The 21298-nt window shown below is 48.8% G+C and overlaps 1 protein-coding gene across 3 annotated transcripts in view; it reads right to left on the bottom strand.

The window, feature by feature from the left end:
- The window catches only part of rarga (retinoic acid receptor gamma a), a 51127-nt gene that overhangs the window by 22126 nt on the left and 7703 nt on the right, over positions 1 to 21298 (bottom strand). For 2 of the 3 annotated variants that reach the window (XM_018760466.2, XM_029246473.1), the window contains exon 2: positions 15931 to 16322. In XM_018760466.2, the coding sequence (XP_018615982.1) occupies positions 15931 to 16099 (169 nt within the window). In that variant the 5' untranslated portion in view covers positions 16100 to 16322. Of the gene's footprint in view, positions 1 to 4091; positions 4575 to 15930; positions 16323 to 21298 lie in introns of those variants that run through there. The other variant, XM_018760467.2, reaches the window with a different exon arrangement.

Genomic DNA, 21298 nt, shown 5'->3' with positions numbered 1-21298 from the left:
GCAGACAGAAGCCCTCTATGTGGCCTTCAGAAACACAGCACCAGAGGAGCAGCGCTCTTATCTTTCACTGGAACCAACACTCTCGCCTCCACATAAGACTGGGCCACTCTGCAGAAATGACTCACAGAACCAACCAAAACAAACAAAGAAAACTGGCTGCAGAAAACGGTGCTGAGATACCATGGAAACTGTAGAGTTGTGCTGTGGTGCTCATGAAGTCGTACAGTGGACAGGGGTCCCAGGGCTCTATGTGGATTTCGGAGGGGAGCATACTGCAGTATGAGTACCAGACAACTTCCAGTAACTATATCTATCTCTGGTGGGTCTGGGGTTCAAGTCCCGCTTGGGGTGCCTTGCGATGGACTGGTGTCCCATCCTGGGTGTGTTCCCTCGCCCTGCAGCCTTGCGCCCTGTGTTGCCGGTTTAGGCTCCGGCTCCCCGCGATTCTGCATGGGACAAGTGGTTTCAGATGGTGTGTGTGTATCTTACAATGTTCATAATAAATACATTTCAAGAAGGATGCTAGCTCATTACTCGCATCTAGGGAAAAAAAAGTCTGGGACAGCTGGTAGTGTAGTGGTTAGGACTGCCAGCTTTGTACCAAAAGGTTATAGGTTTGATTCTCACTTTTGTTGTAGTACCCTTGAGCAAAGTACTTACACTAAATTGATCCACTGAAACAGCATAAATAGCTGTAAGCTGCATTGGAGAAAAGCATCAGCTCATCGGTATGAAAGGGTCCTAGAGTTCTTTGGTTGACAAACAAATACTCAGCGTCACCCAAAACATACATTCGGGTTTTGTTTCTGCATAGGGATGGAACAAAACAGTAAAACTAATGGAGTGATGAACACCTTCATGAGGATTTTGAGTTGTACGGTATACCCTGAGATGAATGGCTGCAGGAAGCGTCTGAGCGGTGGTGCATCTCCTCAGTCTTTAACCTCACTGGAGTGAACAGCTCCTCAATCGCTCCCACGACTGGCGGAACATCACCTCCGTTTCTCACATGATAGAAGGACACCTCTTCTCCATCACTCACCTCTCTGGCAGTGCGGCTCCTCAATTTCTCACCCAGGATTTGCCTCCCCGGTCAGGCATTCTGACCGCTGCCCCATAATCCTTTTCTTCCTAATTTAACCTTCACCCCCAGTCCCCTTTCATCCCCTGTGCTCTCACAGCCCCATTGCCTCAGGCATTTTAATCTTTTAATTGAATCTTTTGTAATTATAACGAAATAATTAAAGACTTCCATTAAGGCAAACAAATGATGGGGCGAAAGGGGGTGGGTGACTCTGGCAGAAGATATTGTGTGCCTGTCCTGCAGCCCTGCTCCCAGGCTGCCCGGCGATCATCCCACTCTGGGCCCCGCAGCAAAGCCCGGCGACAACAATAAGGTGTGTGTGCTGGTGGGGGACCCGCGGTTACATACTCATCAAACCTCAATAGCTCATGTCTGTAATCAAGGAAGGGAGAGATTTAGATCCACACAGAACAAATTAACGGTTACGCGCATCTGGCTTCAATGATATTGTCACAGCAAACACACCGTCCTAACAATCAATCCACCAAATCAATACTTACCATCGGAAGCGCTGCACTATATCAAAGCTATGAATAGCGTTTTAATGGGGGATACGATTTCATTCCTGCAGTGGGGGTTAGGGATTATTTTTGCAGCGCTTTTTTAAGGAAAGAAATAAACATCGCAACTAAGATCGCCATTAATTACTGTCAATTCGGCGGAGGCCATGCTAACACTAACCGTCGCTGATGACTGGTGTTTCTTTGTTATGTGGAGAGCTTACAGAGCTGTGCCAAGTACAGTCTCACCCACACTGCCAGTGAATTCTCTATTAAGAGCCTTTTGAAAGCCGTCTTTTCAAGAGCCAGAGGAGACCAGCAGGCACACGGGAGCGCTTGACATGGGCCAGTCCGCTATCCGTCTGTAACCCCTGACATTGACTCAAAAAGAGGCCTTGAGCTGTTAGGTGAAAAAAACAGGAAAGCAGATCACACCCTCTACAGTTCCTCTAGCGTCATGAGCTCTCCGCATATGCCCAACGGGAGGACCGTTTCAAAAGTCACGCGTTGCCGTACTCGGGGAGGAGAGCTTCACGTCACTTCGGCACGTAAATTTGCGAAAGACAAAACGGCAGACGCTTTCCCAAAGCAGCCCACCGCCTTCAGTACGGGTCAGAAACAACACGCATCGGCGATGAAAAAAAAAAAAAGAAAAGAAAAATGACATTTTCGTTCTGGAAAAGTCGCAAACGGGCTCATTCCACATCGACGCTTAATAGAAAAATTACATCGGCAGAGTAAATCCGAAAAAGATCCGTTTTATGTTCATTTCAGCCCTCGCAGTCCTCCACCTCGTGCCAATAGGTTGTCGCATCAAAGGGAGACCGTTCCGGCAGAACGAACACGAGACTTGCGCAAACTTCTCGAGCCTCACACGTTGGGTTCAAACTAATTTATCTCCCCGGTTCGAAGAGACAATAAGGGGCAATAGTTAGCTAAGAGATCCCATATGCCTGCAAGGCTAAAAAAGGATATGCGACGTACAGGGCTGAAATAGTACACCTTTCCTCACCTAGGGTTGAGTCTACAAGCCGGATTTTTCCTCGCCTTTATTTCCGGACCAGAAAACTTTTCCCGGGAAAACAAAGGAAAACAAAGCGAATGGCTGGTGAGACTTGACTGATTAAATAAACAAATCTCATCTTGTTATCGTGGGGATCGCGGTTAACGAGTTGAAGCCGGCGGGATTCCCGCAGCTTGCCCTCGCAGGCCGGCCTGACAGGACATCTGTCTTCATTAAAGGAGACACAGCACGGATGACAGCCACTGAAACGCTGGTGTCTTCACGATTAATGAAGATAAATGGCCTCTCCGGAGCGGGGAAAAAGGAACAAAAAAGCAGAAGGTAGAACAAACAGCGTCTGGAATGGCACGGCTGGCTTTAATGTGAAAGGCTGGGAGAGGCGAGCGGGCGGCCGGGTGCTGTTGCGGTGCCGCTGGGTGAGCGCGGTGGAACCCGGCGCACTTGTGTTTCGACGCAAAATTTTGATGGGCCGCTCCAACCCCGCCCCCCCCCCACCGCCCGCAGTCGGCCGCGGCGCTCAGACAGGCAAGGCCCCATAGACGCCAGGAGAAGCCAAGCTGGAGCCACGTCTGTCATGGGACGGCTCTCTTGTTCGAGGCCAAAGACTCGTTCTGGGAAGGAGGGAGCGAGTGCAACCGGGTGAGAGAGACTGAAAGAGAGGGGAAGGAGGTGCTGGATGTGGTAGCGGTGCTGTGGGGGTGGTGGCTGGGCCCTCTGGCACTCTCAAGCGCCTCCACTGTTTTCTGAGGACAGCCCTTCGCATTCCATCTTTTTTATTTATTTATTTCTACTTTCTTTTTTTTTTTTTGGATTGTGTTCACAACACCCTGAGAACTCCCGATCTCTTTTTTTTCGTTCGAAAGAAATCTGAAGATACGAGGCGCACCCGTAAAACACATTCATTTCCCTCGATGTCAGCGTCGCCAAATGCCCACGGATCGCCTGGACGAAGGCAAAAGGCACGAATCAACAAGCGTCGGTCCCGCTGCGTCGGGCGACAAAACGGTGCGAGGGCAACCGAAGCCGGAGGAGTTCCGCACATCGAATGCAAGACAGTTGCCGCAACCTAAAAAGCTCCTCTAAACTGTGAGCAGTGAGTTTACACCATGTAGAGTACTCATGAATGTCATCCTGCCCCCTCTACCTGTTGGTGCCAACTTGCTCACACACTTCTACGCGTCTTTTTTCAACTTTCTCTGTCTTTCATTTCAATGGCACATGATATCAGTATTCAGGTTGGCACTCGTAAGGAAGACTGCAGTCCTTTCGAGGGTAAACAATCATGGGACCCTACGGATTCCCCCCCCCCCCCACACACACACGCACACACACACACACACACGCACACACACACACACAAGTAGCTTGAGCGCAGGGGTAAGCCCTGATCCCGCCCTGTCATCCAAATGCAGGAGATCGGGTCCACATGACAGCGCCTCCGCAAGAGCGCCGCACAAGAGATGCCCGAGGCGGTGGCACTTACACTGAACGCTGGTGGCGCCCGTCCAGGCGAAGGGGTCCAGTCCGGTAAAGAAGGGGCTCGCTTTCCGCAGCATGCAGGCCCCTCTGTTGGTAACATCATAGAGCTGCCGAGGGCCCATTCCCAGAGCCTCCATGCAGTCGAACATAGTGCTCCTTTCCAAAGCCCCCCTGCCAGAAACGCGCGGCGCGGCCGAGTTTCCCCTGCCTTCGCTCTCTCCTTCCTGCTCTGGGTCACGGCACGGCAGAAGGAGAAGAAAAACAGCAGAGTACAAGTAGCGCGAAGCTCGTGAGCGTACGGCTCCCTGGACCTGCCGGCCTGGCGCGGCCGCAGCGTTGCAGCGCTCCTCAGCTCGCCCGGCTGGAGCGGCGGCCCTGGCTCCCGGGTGCCTTCGCTCAGCTCTCCCTGACTCTGGGTAAGCTGCTCGCGCTCTCTTGTAAGAGACCTAAATAGAAGCCCTGCGCAGCCCTCACTGCCTCCCAGACACCGCGGAGCAAACCAACTGCCTGAGCCCTGAGCGCAGAGAGGGGGAGGACGAGAGGGTAGAGGGAGGGTGGGAGGGAGGGAGGGAGGTAGGGTGAGAGAGAGAGAGAGAGAGCGATAAAGCGGGGACCGGGGCCTTGTGGGTGGACCGATCTGGTTACAGGGCAAATTTAATTTCATCCTCTCTCTCGACTGGGTCCCCGTCTTTGTATTTTATCCTTCATTACAAACACAAACACACACACACAACCTTTCCCTCCCCGCATACCGCGCTCTCGTCGCTCTTCATTCTCTGTCTTTATGCTGCACCTCCCCCCCCCCCCCCCCCCCCGCCCGCTTCTCTTGCTGTAAGCTCCCCCTACCCCCACCCCACCCCCTGGCTTTAATCATAACCATATTAAAGTCCACCCACAGTGTCCTGGAGAAAGGGAGAGGGGAAATATAGTGTGCCGAACTGAGCTGAAAACAGAGACCAGATGCAGCAACACATCTGTCCCTTTGTGTCCTGAAACAGCAGAAAGAGAAGGATGGGCTTTAACTGTGACAAATGACATCTTCATTGCCCTGTTGGACTCTGTGTGGGTGCCCTGTGATAATGAAATTAAGAAAAAAAAATATATATAAACATGGGACATATATATGGAGAGAGCTAGTAGTGTAGTGGTTAGAGATGCTGCCTTTAGACCCAAAAGTTGCAGGTTTGAGCCTCATCTCCAGCTGTAATGCCCTTGAGCAAGGTACCTATCCTAAATTGCTCCAGTAACATTACCCTGCTCTATAAATGGGTACATAATTGTAAGCTACTTTGGGGAAAAGTGTCAGATAAATATACATCCCATATACTGTGTGTTAGTGTTTTTTTGTTTGGATAGGGTTGTTTCACTGTTCTCCCATTATTATCATTATTATTATTATTATGGGTGTGTCCCCAAGGGGGCGCAGTGGGTTTGATTGGGTCCTGCTTTCCGGTGGGTCTGGGGTTCGAGTCCCGCTTGGGGTGCCCTGCGATGGACTGGCGTCCCATCCTGGGTGTGTCCCCTCCCCCTCCAGCCTTGCGCCCTGTGCTGTCGGGTTAGGCTCTGGTTTGCCGCGACCCTGCTCGGGACAAGCGGTTTCAGACAATGTGTGTGTTATTATTATTATTATTATTATTATTATTATTATCCAGTAAGATGAAATTTGAGCAGAAACATAGCTAAACTTGGTAAATAAATTGGGACAAACATGAATTAGGGGTGGATACAGAATAAAAGTATAATCCTACCACTGGGCACAGTAAGGTGAGAAAAGAGGAGTGATGGGGGGATGAGGGCCACCACAGTATCCAGTACCTGCCCCATCAGCAAGAAAACGCCCAGTGTCGCAGTGTCGCAGACGTCTACATTTCAACTCGTCTCGCCATTTACTGGGCAGACGCTCCTCTGAGGTTCTGCTCTTTATAGCGCTCGCGCTCACGGTCGCTCAGAAAAGTTACCTTTGCACATTTGAAACCGCAGTGAACGTTTCAGTTCGAAGCATGACTGTCAAGTCACACATTAAATTAATAGATTGACTAATTGCATTCGTAAAGATATGTATCACAGAGCGTATGGACCGAGGGGGTGCACTGACGCAGTGGGTTGGCCCGGGTCCTGCTCTCTGCTGGGTCTGGGGTTCGAGTCCCACTTGGGGTGCCTTGCAACAGACTGGCATCCTGTCCTGGGTGTGTCCCCTCTCCCTCCCTCCTGCCTTACGCCCTGAGTTGCCGGGTTAGGCTCTGGCTCCCCGTGACCCCATATGGGACAAGTGGTTCAGACAGTGTGTGTGTGTATGGATCTCTGAAATAAGGACCTCCTGGATTTCTTTAGGCCCAAAGTGAGGGTAGATGTCTGAGAAGAAGGCACTAAATCCGAGGAAAGGCTGGCGGTGCGATGTGGTGTGGTGCGGTGCGGTGCAGTACTCCTGTCCTGAGCGGGGCTCCCCCACCAGCTGGGTCCCGGTGGTACGGCCCATCGGCCCCAGAAAAGACTCCATTTCCTGTCAATCTGTGCTGCTGCCTGGACTCTCCTTAAACGCACTCTCTCCTCTCCGTGTCTCTCACTCGCTCTTCTCTCGCTCCAGGGATTCGCTTTCCATCTTTCCCTCTCATTTCCCATCTCCCCGAGACCCCTCGTAGATCTTTCTTGCGCACTGAGGGGTCGTGTCATCTCCGCGGACCGATCCAGCCCAATCAAACTGTGAAAGACGCTTCGCTCGCCCAAGTCCCTTCTCTCCTCGCAGTTTTCCGCCCCTCGGTACTTGGCAACATTTGGCATTTCGCGAATGATCTTCTTCGTCGCGTATTCTCTCGCAGCGTCCGGGTTCGCGCTCACGCAAGCGACAATACATGCGCACAAATGGACACGGGGAAACCCTTCCTCGCACGTACACGAGCCCCACAGCCACGTCCCCCCCGCTGAAAGTCTAACAACACACTCCTAAAGTGCATTAAGAAGCCTGAGCTGATTACAATCGATGTGGGCTAAAGCAAGAGACGTGGCTCCTCGACAGGGAATGTGAGCTGATGGGAAAGAAGAGGGCTGGAGTCGTCTTTTGGATTTGCAGCCGCCGTGTGCCGACAGCTGCGGGACCGACATGTCTTAGAAGAGCTCCGCTTATATTATCATTCCATAATTCATTTAGGATCATTTAAAATGTTACTGTCCCACTTGCAGTTTTCCCCGCAAGGTTTCCCTCTCTTTCTGTGCACTTCTGGAGTCTGTTGTCCAGCTTCTTCTCTCTCTCTGCCTTTCCCACTGTCCTTTCCATGCCACCGCACACACACACACACACACACACACACACACACACACACACACACACGCTTCCCATCTACCATCAATTCAAGAAAATTCTTCATTGGCATCGGTTCCATCTCTGTATTTCGTCTCTCTTGTTCTCTCCCCACGTCTCTCTCCCCTCCCTGAAGCCTAATTCAATCATGCTTTTATTGGAAAGGCCCCCAGATTGAATTATTATTGCCTAAACCAGCACATATTGTACCATTCACTTTTTCCTGCATTTTTTCTTCCCTTCCTCTTTGGCCGAACAACACGTTAACGGTTCAGCAGATCTGTTTCATAGTTTACATTTGCTTAGGATATACTTTTGAGTTAATTCTTGACTTGCTGAACATTCAGGAATTAATCAGTTTATATAACTGAATATTTACTGGAATAATCTGGGCTATGGGTTTTGCTCGAGCGCTCTGCAGTAGTTCCCCCCCTTGGAATTTGAAAGGCCAGATGTGAGGTCAGAGATACAACGAAAAGTACAACCAGAGCACCGCTTGCCTCAGAGTTTAACGTTTTTAACAAAGCGCACCTTCGGCAAACTAGAATCAGAAGTACTAGTGATGCTTCTAATCCTGTGCCTCATGCACACTCCACATTCGAAACGTTTCTGTGATCTTATTCATGCAGATCCGTGTGTACGCGACCTCATCCATTTGCATTTAAAACAGCCATCTGTGATTTATTACCGCTCTTTCGGCCTCATTTGAAATATGTGGAACATTTGAGTCCATCCTAATACCTTGCAGCGGAGTTAGACGGTACGGTATAAAGACGTATTAAATGTGTTTTCTTCTGTTTCTCAGTCTGTCCTCCAATCTTGTTATTTATAATCATTGTCTGTCCATTCACTGGAGTGGTCTGCCGCAGTAAGCCGTGTTCTGGATTGCCAGCAAAGCCACTCGAGTACATTTGGACATTTAATACAGGCATACTGCATAGTGCTGACCCCACCCACCCCTCCTCCCTTTCCTTCCCTGTCAAAGAAGGCTGAACTCTGGAAGAAACCCCCACTGGGTCACTAACTTTCCCCCCCAAACTGATCCTGCCCTTCTCTCGTTCCTTCCCCTGCTCTCTTTTGGAACCGTTGCTCTGCCTGCTCCTCTCGCAGCTTTGGCCTTAAGTCGCTTTGCTCTTGTCGCCTCTTAGTCTTTTTCACCCATTTCTGCAGACCTCCCTAGGTAGATCCTTTTTTTTAGAGGTGAACTCTCGGATTTAACTTTCTTTCCATTTCTTCATTAAATACATCTATTCTTCCATATCTTAAGAATTCACGCGAAATCACACAGTTCATTTTGTCCTCGCGAACCTGTAAGGCCTTCCTCCGGCCAAGCTGACCCTTTGCGTGATCCCAACTCGCTGAGCCTGTGCGCCAGATGCTGCGCCAAGGTACAAGGTGCTTTACTGTGTCCTCTCTTGCTCTTTTCCGTTTCCCTCCCCTCCCTTGTCTCTCCGCTTCCCTCTCTCTGCCATCACGAGTGTGTGCGGCCTTCCATCTGCCGCGTCCTCTCTGCACTTGGACGCGGCTCCAACTCCTGCCTCCTCGCTAGCACACGTGCAGAGGGAGAAATACGGACACGGGAAAGCAAGCCTCCTGAAAAGCCTCCTTTTTTTTTCTTTTTGCCATTTTATTTTTAATCCTCTCTTCCATCGCTCTCTTTGTCTTTCCAACGTTGAGCGATTTTCATAATGAAAACCCGCTCGGCACTGACATTCAGGTGTTTTCAAAGCACATTTCAGTCCAGTTTTACCACTCTTCTTCACTGTCTTCACCGATACGATCCTCAGATACACAATAAATGAAGCACGCTCCTTTTCCTTCTCCGAAGCACATTTTTCTCCGAGACGCCCACGTCGGGGTACAAGCGTTGACCAGTGTGACTGACTGCTAAGAAGGGTATCCTGCAGTTCCCCGGGCTACATCAGCTCCTGAAACCAACATGAACGCTGCAACAGCATGCTGCAACAGAGCTCCACTGATGACAGAGACACAAGGTGCCGTGCCGACCCCCACCCCACCCGCCCTCGCCTCTGGATTCGGGTTGCCAAAGCACGAGCGGTTTCCTGGGTCCGCAGATGACGGGCCCGCCCTGTGGGACTTCGAGAGAGGCGTTTACACCGCCCGCACAGGTCCGCCCAAGCTGCTCGTCCCCATCGCCATCGCATGTCATCAGCAGGACATCAGTCAACCAGGTACACCTGGGCCTCAGTCAGACATATCCCTCCATTTGAAAGTACACCGGATCTGATCGACATGCCTAAAACACACAAACCGTCTCTCGCCAGCGGTGCTACGACATTCCCTCTAAAGAAGGAACAGGTACGGCAGACATTCCTACAGCCGGCCCCCGACTCCATTTAGAGAGCGCTGTGAATTCGTGATCAAAGGCCCGTCCCCAAAAAATAGCTAAACATTACAGCCACTCTGGGCCGTATCAGTCTTGGCCATCGCTCAGCATGGCTCTCGCTGCATGCTCTCATGACTTTCCACTAAAGTTATTCAACACCAGGAACTGGAGCACACATGTTTTTGAGCAATCGTTGTGTTGGCTGGCAAATCGTAAGCCCCCCCAGGGTCACGCCCACCCCCCGTGTGCCCTCCCCTTCCAGTGAGGCCCCGCCCCTCCTCTTTCGCCATTGCCCAGGCCCCATCCTGCACGTGCCAACTGTAGCCTTCTGAAAAAACTACCGAAGCTTAATACTGGACTCTTTATCTCTATTTGTCATCACAGATCATCACCCCCACATGCTCTGCCTCCCTCCTTTTCTACTCCCAGCGTCCCTTCGGTGGAGTTTTAACTCGTTTTTTTTGGCTCGTCTGTTTTGCGAGTACACGTCGTCTAGCGAAAGCAGAAACAAGAGAATTAGGAGAAATAGATGCAGTTCCCGGCCTTTAAGTTAATGCACTTCATGTTTTATGCATATCTTTCAATGCAAGTGTGCAACACGTATGCAGGTTCTTTGAGAGTTAATATGTCCACATGTATATTTTTCTCCACATTTTTGTCCCAGATGCCTAGATTCATACAACAATATTCATAAATGAAATGTGACTCATATTTGCCTCTGTTTTTAGCTCCCTTTGCTGGTCACGCAGAAGGAAGCATCAGCGCTACAAAAGATGAAGGAACAGGGAGAAAGAGAAGGAAGGATGAGGACAGGCTTAACAAAGAATATCTCACGTGATTTTGCTTTGTGAATAATATTTTCCATGGTGTTTTTTTTGAAGAGGAAGCTGAGAGTGTTAATCAAAGTGAGAGATCTCCAATGTGAGGGAGTGGGTGAGAGCAGGCTGGTGGTGTCAGCAGGCACCCAACCTGTCAGTTACATGATGAGAAATAGAGAAAGCACTTTTTAACTGTACTTTGCACAGAGCACTGCTCAGACACTTGCCACTTCATTAACTGCCAGCTGTCCAGTCACACCAGGCCTTTCTAAATGACAGGAGGACAACTGCGCCTGGGAGCTCGTGAGATACATTTATCCGATGCCTCTCTTCAAAGGCACTCAGAGCGTTATGCTTCTTACAGTTATTTACCCATTCACACAGCCAGGTAATTTTACTGGAGCAATTTTAGGACAAATACCTTGCTCTAGGTATCACGCGGAACACAGGGAGCCGGGAGGGCTAAACCCAAGTGCAGCGTTGTTCGTCAGAAGTTGAGGGAAGAGGCAAGTGCTCAAAACCAGGGACAGGCGAAGGGTCGGTCGGAGGACAGGACAGGAACGAGGATCCACGGACGTGGTCGGAGAACGAAGCAAGGAGTCAAAAAGCCGGAGATCGCGAATAGAGTAAGAGCGTGTGTAGTAACGCGAGGAAGGGCGGTTGTCCCTAACGAGATTCCGCAACGGTACGGGAGCCGAAGAAGGTCCTTATAGGGTGAGCGATTACTCAGGAGCTAGTGCAGAGTCAGGTGTTGTCGCTTGTGTTGTGGGCGTGGACGTTACACTAGGGTACTACAGCTGGGTTGCGAGCCTGCGACCTTTGGGTACCAAGGCATCCGCTCTAACCACCACTCTTCCAGCAGGGCTCAGATACCTTCTGTTCAGGAGCATGAGGAGACCGAAGCTAAGATGGCGATTCTTTGGGTTGGAAGGAGCTTGAGGAGTAATGACCCAAGTTGAGACACTGGCACTCAACCCAGGCCCGGACAGGGATGAGTAAGTTGGATGGGGGTTATGCTTTTTCGTGCACACAAACACACACAACCTTCTCTTGCTCATTTTCTTCCGACCTCTCGTTCACACGCAGAGGCGCACACACGCATACAGGGCCTCTGCTACTTAAAAAGAACTGGGCTACAGCCCAACGGTTCAACTCTGGTTTTATATAAATAAATAATTAGGTACAATGAGCCGCTTGTGCTCAGCCCCCTTCAGTATTACAGTAACCTTTATTTCCCTGTTAGATTTTTTTTCCCCATGAAAATGTGGCATTCATTTTTGAATGTTCCTTTTTCCATTCCATCTTAAACCACTTACCACCAGAATGTCTCTAATTTTTATAAATCCCCAGGACCCCTGAAGCCAACACAACCACCGTTTGTATGCGTGTCTGTCAAAGCAAGTAAGGGTATGAGTGCTTTTAATTATGTCAGTGTCTATGAATATATTTATGCTGGCACATGTCAGTCTACTTGCTGCATACTTGTGTGTGTGTGTGTGTGTGTGTGTGTGTGTGTGTGTGTGTGTGCCCACAAAAAGGCAGGCAGCTATACCAGTGTGTTCCCCAGGGGGCAGTAGAGTGTCAATAGAGTTGCATTCATCGAAAAACAAGACTGAACAAGCGTTAAATTCTGCTTTCACACTTCTTGCGATACTAATGACCACCTTCCCATCATTAAGGAAAATAAACGTATGGAGTCTGAGCAGTAAATAAAAAGCCTTCACCTGAGTTCTCATGTTACACGCATGTCACGTCAACACTACCCCCTTTGAGGCCCGTCCCCACTCCCACCCCCACCCCGCCCTGCTTAAAGCAGAAAAAGCGTTCCAGCGCAGATGCTATCACGCAGTAAGTGGCAGTAATGGGCTTCCAACTGTTTGCTCCAAGAGCTCAGATAATGACGAGGATGGACCGACAGGGCTTCGACGTACAGGCGCGTTCAACTGTCCGCCTTTCCCACGAACACACGCAACGAAAGTAAAAATCATCAAGGGACAGGAGCATTTTCTAAAAACAATTTTAGCGGCATGAGCAGGCTTTACATACCACAGCTGTGCCACGGGCCACACGCATCTCTATCTCTCCCGTCTTTGCGCCAAACAGGTATTTCTAAGGTGCGTGCCAACAGCCGCGCCGGGCGGAGCGCTAACCTGTCGACACCGCTCTCCCCTTCCAGGACCAGCCAACGTACTGACGTCTGCGGGATATTTAGCGTGGAACTCATGTCTGTGGAAGAATGCAACACTTTAAAGACGCCCGGAGTCGCCGTGCGGCTCCTGTTCCACTGAGTTTTTTTCGAGGTAGCAGACGCTCCTGACGGCAACAGAGAGAGCTGTCAAGGCAGCCCTTTTCTGCTCCAAAGCGCCTTCAATTACGCTGCGCTGAACTCCTTTCTTTCCCTTCCGAAAAGTTTTAGAAGAAAGAATGAGAATGAGCGGCTAAAGCTACTCGGGATATTCCTGCTGGCAATAAACTTGGCCTGAACCGCCAAACTGCTCGCAACTGAATTATTCATATTATTGCGCTTCGGCCTGCTGTGCGTGTTTGAACCTCCACGTTTACTTTTTGAACAGAAACACCAGCAGTTTGACTTTTCTGATGAGACTCGCAGGGAGAAAGCCAAAGGGAGACAGTGTATCAGCGGGCTTTTTCCAAAAATACCTAGAGGATTAGCTGCGGAGCGAGAGCGGAAGGCGATGACTGACGTCTGAAAGGCCGGCCTGGCGCTCAGGCATGTTTCGACCGGCCGCAGGACGTTAGCCGTGTTCCGAGAGTTTGGAGCGTTTCTCCAGGATTTGCCCTCGACTGCCCGCATTACTGTGAAGCATGTGCGCGTGCGTTTGTGTCTGCGTGCGTGTGCAATTTCAGGCTACGGGGTACCGGAGAACAACACAAGGCCAAATTGTCCCGTTTGTCCTCTTTTGTCTGCTAACAGAATATTTATACTCACTTTCAACGATGGCCCTTGCGACCACGCTCGTACTCCGGCGGGGCAGTGCGGAGCGCTACGCCGCGTATGTCATAGCATGTCTGGGAGAACGCTCCCTGCCTCCCCCACAGCAAAAGAAAAACAAAACAGGTGAATTATCGAGGTGCGCGGGTTCGACATGTTTCCTCTCGTTTAAAAATCTCTCATTACACTTAGTTTCCGTCGAGTCGTTCACTACTCGTGGTGACCCTACGTGTAACGGGGCGAAACGTTTCACGCTCGCTACACGTACGCTGACCGAAACCCAAAGTCGCCACTTCCACAGTTCAGAAAAGTTCCCTATTTCACCCCGCTAATATCCCAAAGCGACACTACTCGGGCCTTGTCTTTCTGTCACGACAGATGTGTGGGGAGAGAGCTGGAGGAAAACAGCTGTCACATGTCCCCGCGCTGGATGCTGCATTTCGGCCGTCGACACGGTGAGTTACCCTGTCACGCTGTCTAAGTTGTGCTAACGATCCAAGGACAAGTTTTCACTTTGCCTCATTTTTTTATTCCGTGAACACTCGACCGACATAATTCTTACTTTTTAAAAACACGTGATTTTAAACAAGCATTTTAGATCGCTTATTTCAATTGCGTTTAAAGTAGTCGGCATATACTGCATTTTTGTATCCCGCATGCATAGTAATATCTATATTTACAACATAAATCTCTCTATGTCCATCAAAACAGTTCTTTACTCCGTACAATTAGGTTATACAGTACAATCCACAATCCTTGTGATTGCTTTGATTTTTATACTTCTGAAATGATTTGGAAGAAGAGAAGAATAACAAGGCTAAGGTATTTGGTCACATCCCAAGGATGGCTTAGCCTGTTCCTAGAAGTGGGGTCTGCAATTCTAATAAAAGGCGGAGGTGATTATTCCTAAATGCGCGTGTCTTTGCGCATGTGTGTGTATGCATTAATGTGCATTAATTAATTTTATTAATCTGTAACTTATGAGTGCTGACACAACGCTCGGGGATATTTATAACTGAGAAATGAACAATGGTGTAGAAATGCAGCATGGCTCTTTTTTTGGGCATCCTAAAAATAACAAGTCGGTTCCAAATCTGTGGTACGGAGACAAGAGAGTCGTACAAATCTTCTCAGCGCCCCCCCTTCAGAAAAGTCACTGGGAGTTATAATTACACCTGGACATATCAAAAGAATAAGAAAAACAGCATAAAATGTTGTATTGACGTAGCTGTAATCAGTCCGTTGAATGCGAGGAACGAGACGAGGTGCTTTGATCGAGGACTGTAAATACACGTCTCATTGCTTCACTCCACAGAAACGGATCCCCTGCCTTATGACCTGTCAATGGCCAAACAAACCCCCGTTAAGCATAATTGACCAGGGAAAACCGCATTCCTGCATAACAAAATGCAAACAGTCGCTTTTCGCCGCTTTTCTTCCGCTTTGCATGAAGAATCCCCCGCAAAGAACCTCCCACAAAGCAACTACACCCGAGTTTCTGTTGCAAAATAGCCAACAGGTTTCAAATTAAACATGTAAAAAAAAAATCAAGCATATAGTGCCAGAGCTAAGGTTAAATAAACCAAGTTGAAAATGACTTTGACATCAATACTGTATTCCCTTCTGAAGCAAAAACTGGACATTATTGTTATTATTGCATATAATTATTATCATTTAGCAATAATGTTATATAATGTGTAATAATAATGGTCTATCCCAGGCAGCCATGTTGCGCTCCAGCAGGCTTCTTGGCGAAGGTCTACTGCGCTCCTCCTCGCTCGTCATGTACAACAGCACCCCCTGCGACCCGCTGCGGAAACTCTGACAGCTTCCCGCTTTCAACTAGTTCGGCTGTATTTTCTCCAAACATTTCGCTGCCTGTTTTTATTTTTAAAGTAACGTTCACCTTCAGAGTTGCTTGGCGCGGTACAAAGACAACCCTGTTTTTCGTCTCGTACCCGAGCCGAAGGGGCTCAGCTTCAAACAGCAGCGAACCAGAGGAAAGAGGTCCCCTTCATTGAGGGCCACGGCCGGTTTATACAGTCAGTACTTTTTCTGGGCGCCAAACAGAACCCCAGAGACGGTGGGTTATGAAGAACAGGCTTCTCTGTCTACCGTGGTCTACATGTAAATGTCTCTCTCTCTCTCTCTCTCACACACACACACACACACACACACACACACACACGAATACAAGCACCATGTTTTCTTATCTTCTGCAAATCTTAACAAATTTTTCACATCTGTGTTAGAAACTCCTCGTGTCCTGGACAAATGTGAAAAATACCATACAGAAGGCAAAGTGTGCGACTTGCGACCGTCGGCCGTTACAACCGTCCTCACGATGTTCGGGTACCATTAGTGTTTCGCCGAAGAGCGAAAGGCACGAGTGGCACGTAAGGAAACGACAAAGTGGCTGAAAATACTTACAAAGTGCTGCCATCTCTTTGGGAAGGTCTGCCCCGAACCTCCCAAAGAGGTTGCTGTTGGCGAGCAGGTCAAAGGGTGAATGGCTTCGCATGGAGTTGAAGGCAAACGGGTAGACAGCTGGTGGGAAGCTGGTCATGTGGCCCACCTGCCGTTCCCGATTGGTAGCCATGGTTACGAAGCCCCCGAAGAACCGCAGTCCAACAGGAGGGTCTGTATCACAGACTTGGACTCCTCAGGCCCCGGATGCCAAAGTACTTCTTACTCTGCCTGGTAGCTCTTGCTTCTCCTGTGCAGCCAGGTATGACTGAAAAGGATGAAAATCTGAGGACCAGGGAGTGTCGTGGCCTACAGATGGCTTGAGCTGCATGCAAACCGGTTCCAATGAACAGATCCTGCGAAAAAGATGGACAAAAAAGGAAATGGGGGAGGATTACATACCATCTTAATAAATATGAATTGATTGCACACACTGGTGGATTATTATTATTTTTTTATCAGAACAATGCCATATGGTTATCGTTCAATAATCGAATTATTTGAGAGGAAGCATCCAAATATGCTCCGTGCTTCAGTTCGCCTTACGTCAACTCCGTGTTTTTGTTTTTTCTTGGATTAAGAGATATTTTGCACAGATTTATAAGAAAAGGATGTGCAGGTTCCGGCACACGGTGAAAAAAAAGAGTCTGAGAACACGAGAGAGAGAGAGGAAAGGAGCCCTGCTGAAGAAAACTGGGAATGCATAAGGGGAAAACAGAAATGAAAATGATGAGTATCAGGAGAACAGAAGATGAGTTACAGTTGAAAGGACTGGCTTTTCACGTCCCATTATTTTTTAATTTGGGAGACATTTAGCGAAGGCACTGAGTTTAAAAAGTGAAAATAAATACTCTGCGAAAGCAAAACAAGAAAGTGATTGACCTGTCAGCCTAAATCTAAAATGAAAACTGGAACCTCTTTCATGTGAACGCAGCACTTTAGTAGAACCAAATCCCTTAAAAACAGCTCCCATTGCCCCACAGAAGTTGAAATTAAGTCAAGTTCTGGTCCCCTTAAACACACAAGAAGCTCCCCGCCCCAGACCCTTGTGGCCTTTACAGCATGGAAAGCCTGCACTAAAAGCACTGAAAGTAAAGAATACCTCGGCAAATGCAACAAATATGGATTTTTGAGTGTGTGCGTGTGTGTGTGTGTGTGTGTGTGTGTGTGTGTGAAGGAGAGAGAGAGAGAGCTCTTGTTTCTGCACTTTTGAAAGTATTCCAGATTGCGCTGTGATTCCAGGCTATGGCATATGATTTAAATCACCAGAACTCCACTATAAAGAACTCCTCTGTTCCTGCTGCCAGCCTGATGCGGAGGCCAGCCACTCTCTCGGCTGCCCTGGGACCTGAGGCCCAGACACGGGTTCGACAGTCTCGAGAGTGAGGCTGCCCCCCACCAGTGGTCCGGTTAACCCTTTAGTTCTGCCATCCATCCCGATGCAGATCTGAGTCTCACCGCTGCGGCCATCGGTGCCGCAAAGTGCCCACCTATGATAGCTGGAACCGAGGCCCCCCGGAGGCTCGTCCTGGGGGGGGGGGGGGGGGAGCTTTCTTTGTCGTAGGGCCCAAAAGCCATCCCGTTCGATCGGCTTTCTCCAGGGTGATTTTATGAGTGGGTGGTGTCTGCGGCTTAATTTTTTTAATGTGGTTTTTGGAAGGAGGCGAGCCAAGAAAATGCTGCACTTTCTGGAACTGCTGCGGCTTGTGAACCAGGGAAACAGAGGAAAAAATCTTGGTAATGAACTCGGCACACAAAGGGGGGGCGCCCGTGGGGCGGGGGGGGGCGGGTGAACTGCTGAACTGAGCAGAACAAATCAAGGCACAGTGACTCAGTCTGGGCACTGGGGGGCACTAAGGGGGTGGCAAGGTGGCTTTCTGCCCAGGAGAGGAAAAAATTCTACCCAACACACACACATGCACATATATACACCCTTCCCCCTTCTCGGTGTCCATCTCTCTTTCTCATTCTCTTTCCACAGAGGCAGTTAATTACACCCTACGGCTGCAGGCAGCTTCAAACCGCCGCTAATTTAGAGTTCCATTACAGTAAACTGTTCCACATGTGTATCCCCAGCACGGGCAAGCTGAGGTGGCCACGTTTCAGGAAGGAGAGGCAGCCGGCAGGCACCCACCCCCTTCGCTGCCACCGCTGCCCTCGCCGGCTCCCTCTCTGGGCCTTCTCTCACAGAGTCTGCTTTTCATCCCCTTCCCTCTTGCGTTCTCCACACAGATTTTCATTCCCCCACTTCGTCTTTCTACACTGAGTTTCTTCATCCTCCCCAAGTGGCACATGTTCTACTAGGGTCCAAACTCTTCTCTTCCTTACAGATGCATGTGTCTGGCCTTGGTTTAGTCGCCATGGGCTGCTTCACACAGCCCTCAAAGGCCCTCTGCTGTTCATTGAATTGCTCAAGCAACCCCCTCATGCACACACTGACACCTTACAAACCTCTTTTATGAATTTTACTTGTTTTTGTTTTTTTTTTTAAACCCTGCCGACTATACACGACCGCCCCGTCCACACAGACACGGACGTATGCATATTAACGTAACGCCCAAGTACGGATGAAAAGGGTGATACTCTCGAGTGCGGAGCGGATATACATATATAAATGCACCGTGCAAAGTGGGAAATAAGGTGCCGATGTGCTATGAGGAACACGGACCAAAGAGTGTCCTCTTAAGGAGCGTAAGTGAAACGGAACTAATACACAGAAACGTGATTTACACAGGACCAGAGCTCGGGACTAGAACATAGACACACTGCGAATGGGACGTGGGAATTCGGTGAGTGAACAAGGAACGAGAATCACTGGGGCATCGCGGGCAAACGCGGCAGAGAGCCGATCAAGAACCCGCACCTACATATTTACCCTACGCTTCTTTTGTAGTGCTGGGGATCTGAGTGGACCCGAAGCGGCGCCGCCGATACTCATCCTCAGTATGGTTCTCAGGGATCGTGACAAAGACGTGGTTTTCGTCGTTATCCCATCATCTCTGTCCAGTTCTACCGATAACAGACAAACTGATAGGGCAGTGGAGTATTAACACAATACAGTGTAAACATTTTTGGGCTGAATTTCGCCAATCCCTCTTGTAGCTGCATAGCCTTGGGGCTCCGTTCATGAAACGCCCCACTGCGATGGCAGTACAGGGCACAGTGCAGACTGTGACGAGGCAGCCTGTTGAACACATTCTACCGCTAGACACTGGCTCCGCGTGATCTACCATCGCTCACCGATCAAAGTGCCTTGAAATTTGGTTTGTCCACCATTCTGTACGGCACTGCTCACGGCGCCTTAATCCTGAGCAAAGTACGGTGCTGCTTGAATGTTTCTGAACCACGGTCATTATTCTTGTATAAAATATTAAAATAAAGTTACAAAATCTTAAACCTTAAAATAAACATGTTAAATGAATAAATGATTATGATTTACACACTTGATTTAATCAATGCAACTTGGGCTTCACTTATTTTTACACCTGCATTGCTTCTGCGGTTCTGCTACACACATGATTTCCTCTAAAGCAACATATGGAACTGGCCATCACACACCTATTATGTCAGACGAGAAGCATTGATTCTCAGTAATAAACGTGAGTTTTGCGTTAGAATTAATTGACACAAGGGTTTCGCATACTTTCAAGCAGTACTGTATATGCAGGGCGCTGATTCTGCTGGTACTGTTATTTCCTGCATATTTCCATATGAGTGTGTAATAACCAGCCAGGTCTAAAATATTTGCTGGCTGCTGTTGACGTTAATGAGGTCTGTTGCCTGTAAAATCCATAACTATTAGATCTTGTTTGGAACATGAGCCTCATCTGCGTCTCTGCTTTCTCAGACGAGCGCTGGGTTGTCAGTGACACAAAAGCATCTCATCCTTATAAATATTTAATTCTGATTACATATAAATACATCATTGTTGTTCCTCTGAATGACTGAATACACACATCAAAGTGTCTCATCCTCATGAATCTAAAATTGCTACAGAAGGCATCTCAGCAGCTTATTCCTATTTCTGAAGGCTGCAGGTTATGTAGCGATTAGAGCCATTTTTACCCAAGTGAAGGAGATGAGTTTGAATTCCCGCTCCTGTTGTGGTACCCTTGACCAATGTACGTACCTTGAACCGATAGAGTAAAAATAACCAATCTGTATACATGTAGCTTAATACATCAACATTTAGTTGACATTTTTCTCCAAAGCAACTTACAATGTTAATGTTACAAATTACTTACCCACTTATAGAGCTGGGTAATTTTACTGGAGTAATGTAGGGTAAGTACTTTGCTCAAGGGTGCTACAGCCAGAGGTGGGATCAAACCTGCAGCCTTCGGATCCAACGACAGTAGCTCTAACCACTACGCTACCAGCTGCCCCCGTATATAGTGATCTATAAACCAAGCATTGTAAGCTGCATTTGTGAATGGTGTAACCTAAATAAATATAGTAGTAATCAAACACTCTGATTACAACATGATGAAATTGTGAGAACCAAACTAATTTTAACTGTGGATTCAGCACCTAATATTACAGAATCACTGGGTCAGCAGTTTGATCTCATACACCCGGTAAGCGAATGGATATATGCATGAACGTTCCTCTCTGCTGCGAAAAAGAACGACTTCTCCCTCTCTGTAACGACCCAGTGATAAATCTGCTCATGAATAGCGCATTTGGATCGGTATAAATTTAAAACAGAGGGGTGCACAGAAAGGTAAACATTTTTCCCCCATTTCTCCAAGTACAATAAAATAGGCCCCATTAAAAGAGCTATTAAAGGCCTTGTTTTTCCTTGAAATGAGTCACACGAGGAGAGCAGCCATTACAGACCTGCTCCGTCTGAGAACACACCTTCTGGCTGCGAACACACCCTACTATGTGTTGCTGTAGACTCAATGCCCTCTTTATGGTGGTGGTGCCCAGCCCTGAGGTCGCCCGCTCTAGTGGAACACACCCTCGTGCGCAAATGGCGGCGCTGGGGAGGCGACCTCACGCCTCTCCCACCGTGACCCACCGTGACCCAGCCTGACCCAGCGCGGGGGTCCACGTCCCTTGTGCTCAGAGGGCACCCGGGCCACCGCAGGGCTCGCTCCGAGAGGAATTAAGAGCGCCTCGGCTCGCGTGAAATTGCCGGGGACTTTCCACATTTTTTCTAGGAGGCGTATTGCAAGCTCCTTAGTTTTATTCATTCATTTATTTATTTATTTATTTTTTTCAACACAGACTTAAAGAGGGTGGTGCAGCAGGTTTGGCTGGTACCAGCTATGTGGTGGGTCGGGGGTTCGAGCCTTGCTTGGGGTGCCTTGTGATGGACTGGCGCCCC

The sequence above is a fragment of the Scleropages formosus genome, chromosome 19, assembly GCF_900964775.1.
Source record: "Scleropages formosus chromosome 19, fSclFor1.1, whole genome shotgun sequence".
NCBI classification, from domain to species: domain Eukaryota; kingdom Metazoa; phylum Chordata; class Actinopteri; order Osteoglossiformes; family Osteoglossidae; genus Scleropages; species Scleropages formosus.
Note: the sequence above shows the minus strand (reverse complement) of the source record. Positions and strands in the feature narration are given on the sequence as shown.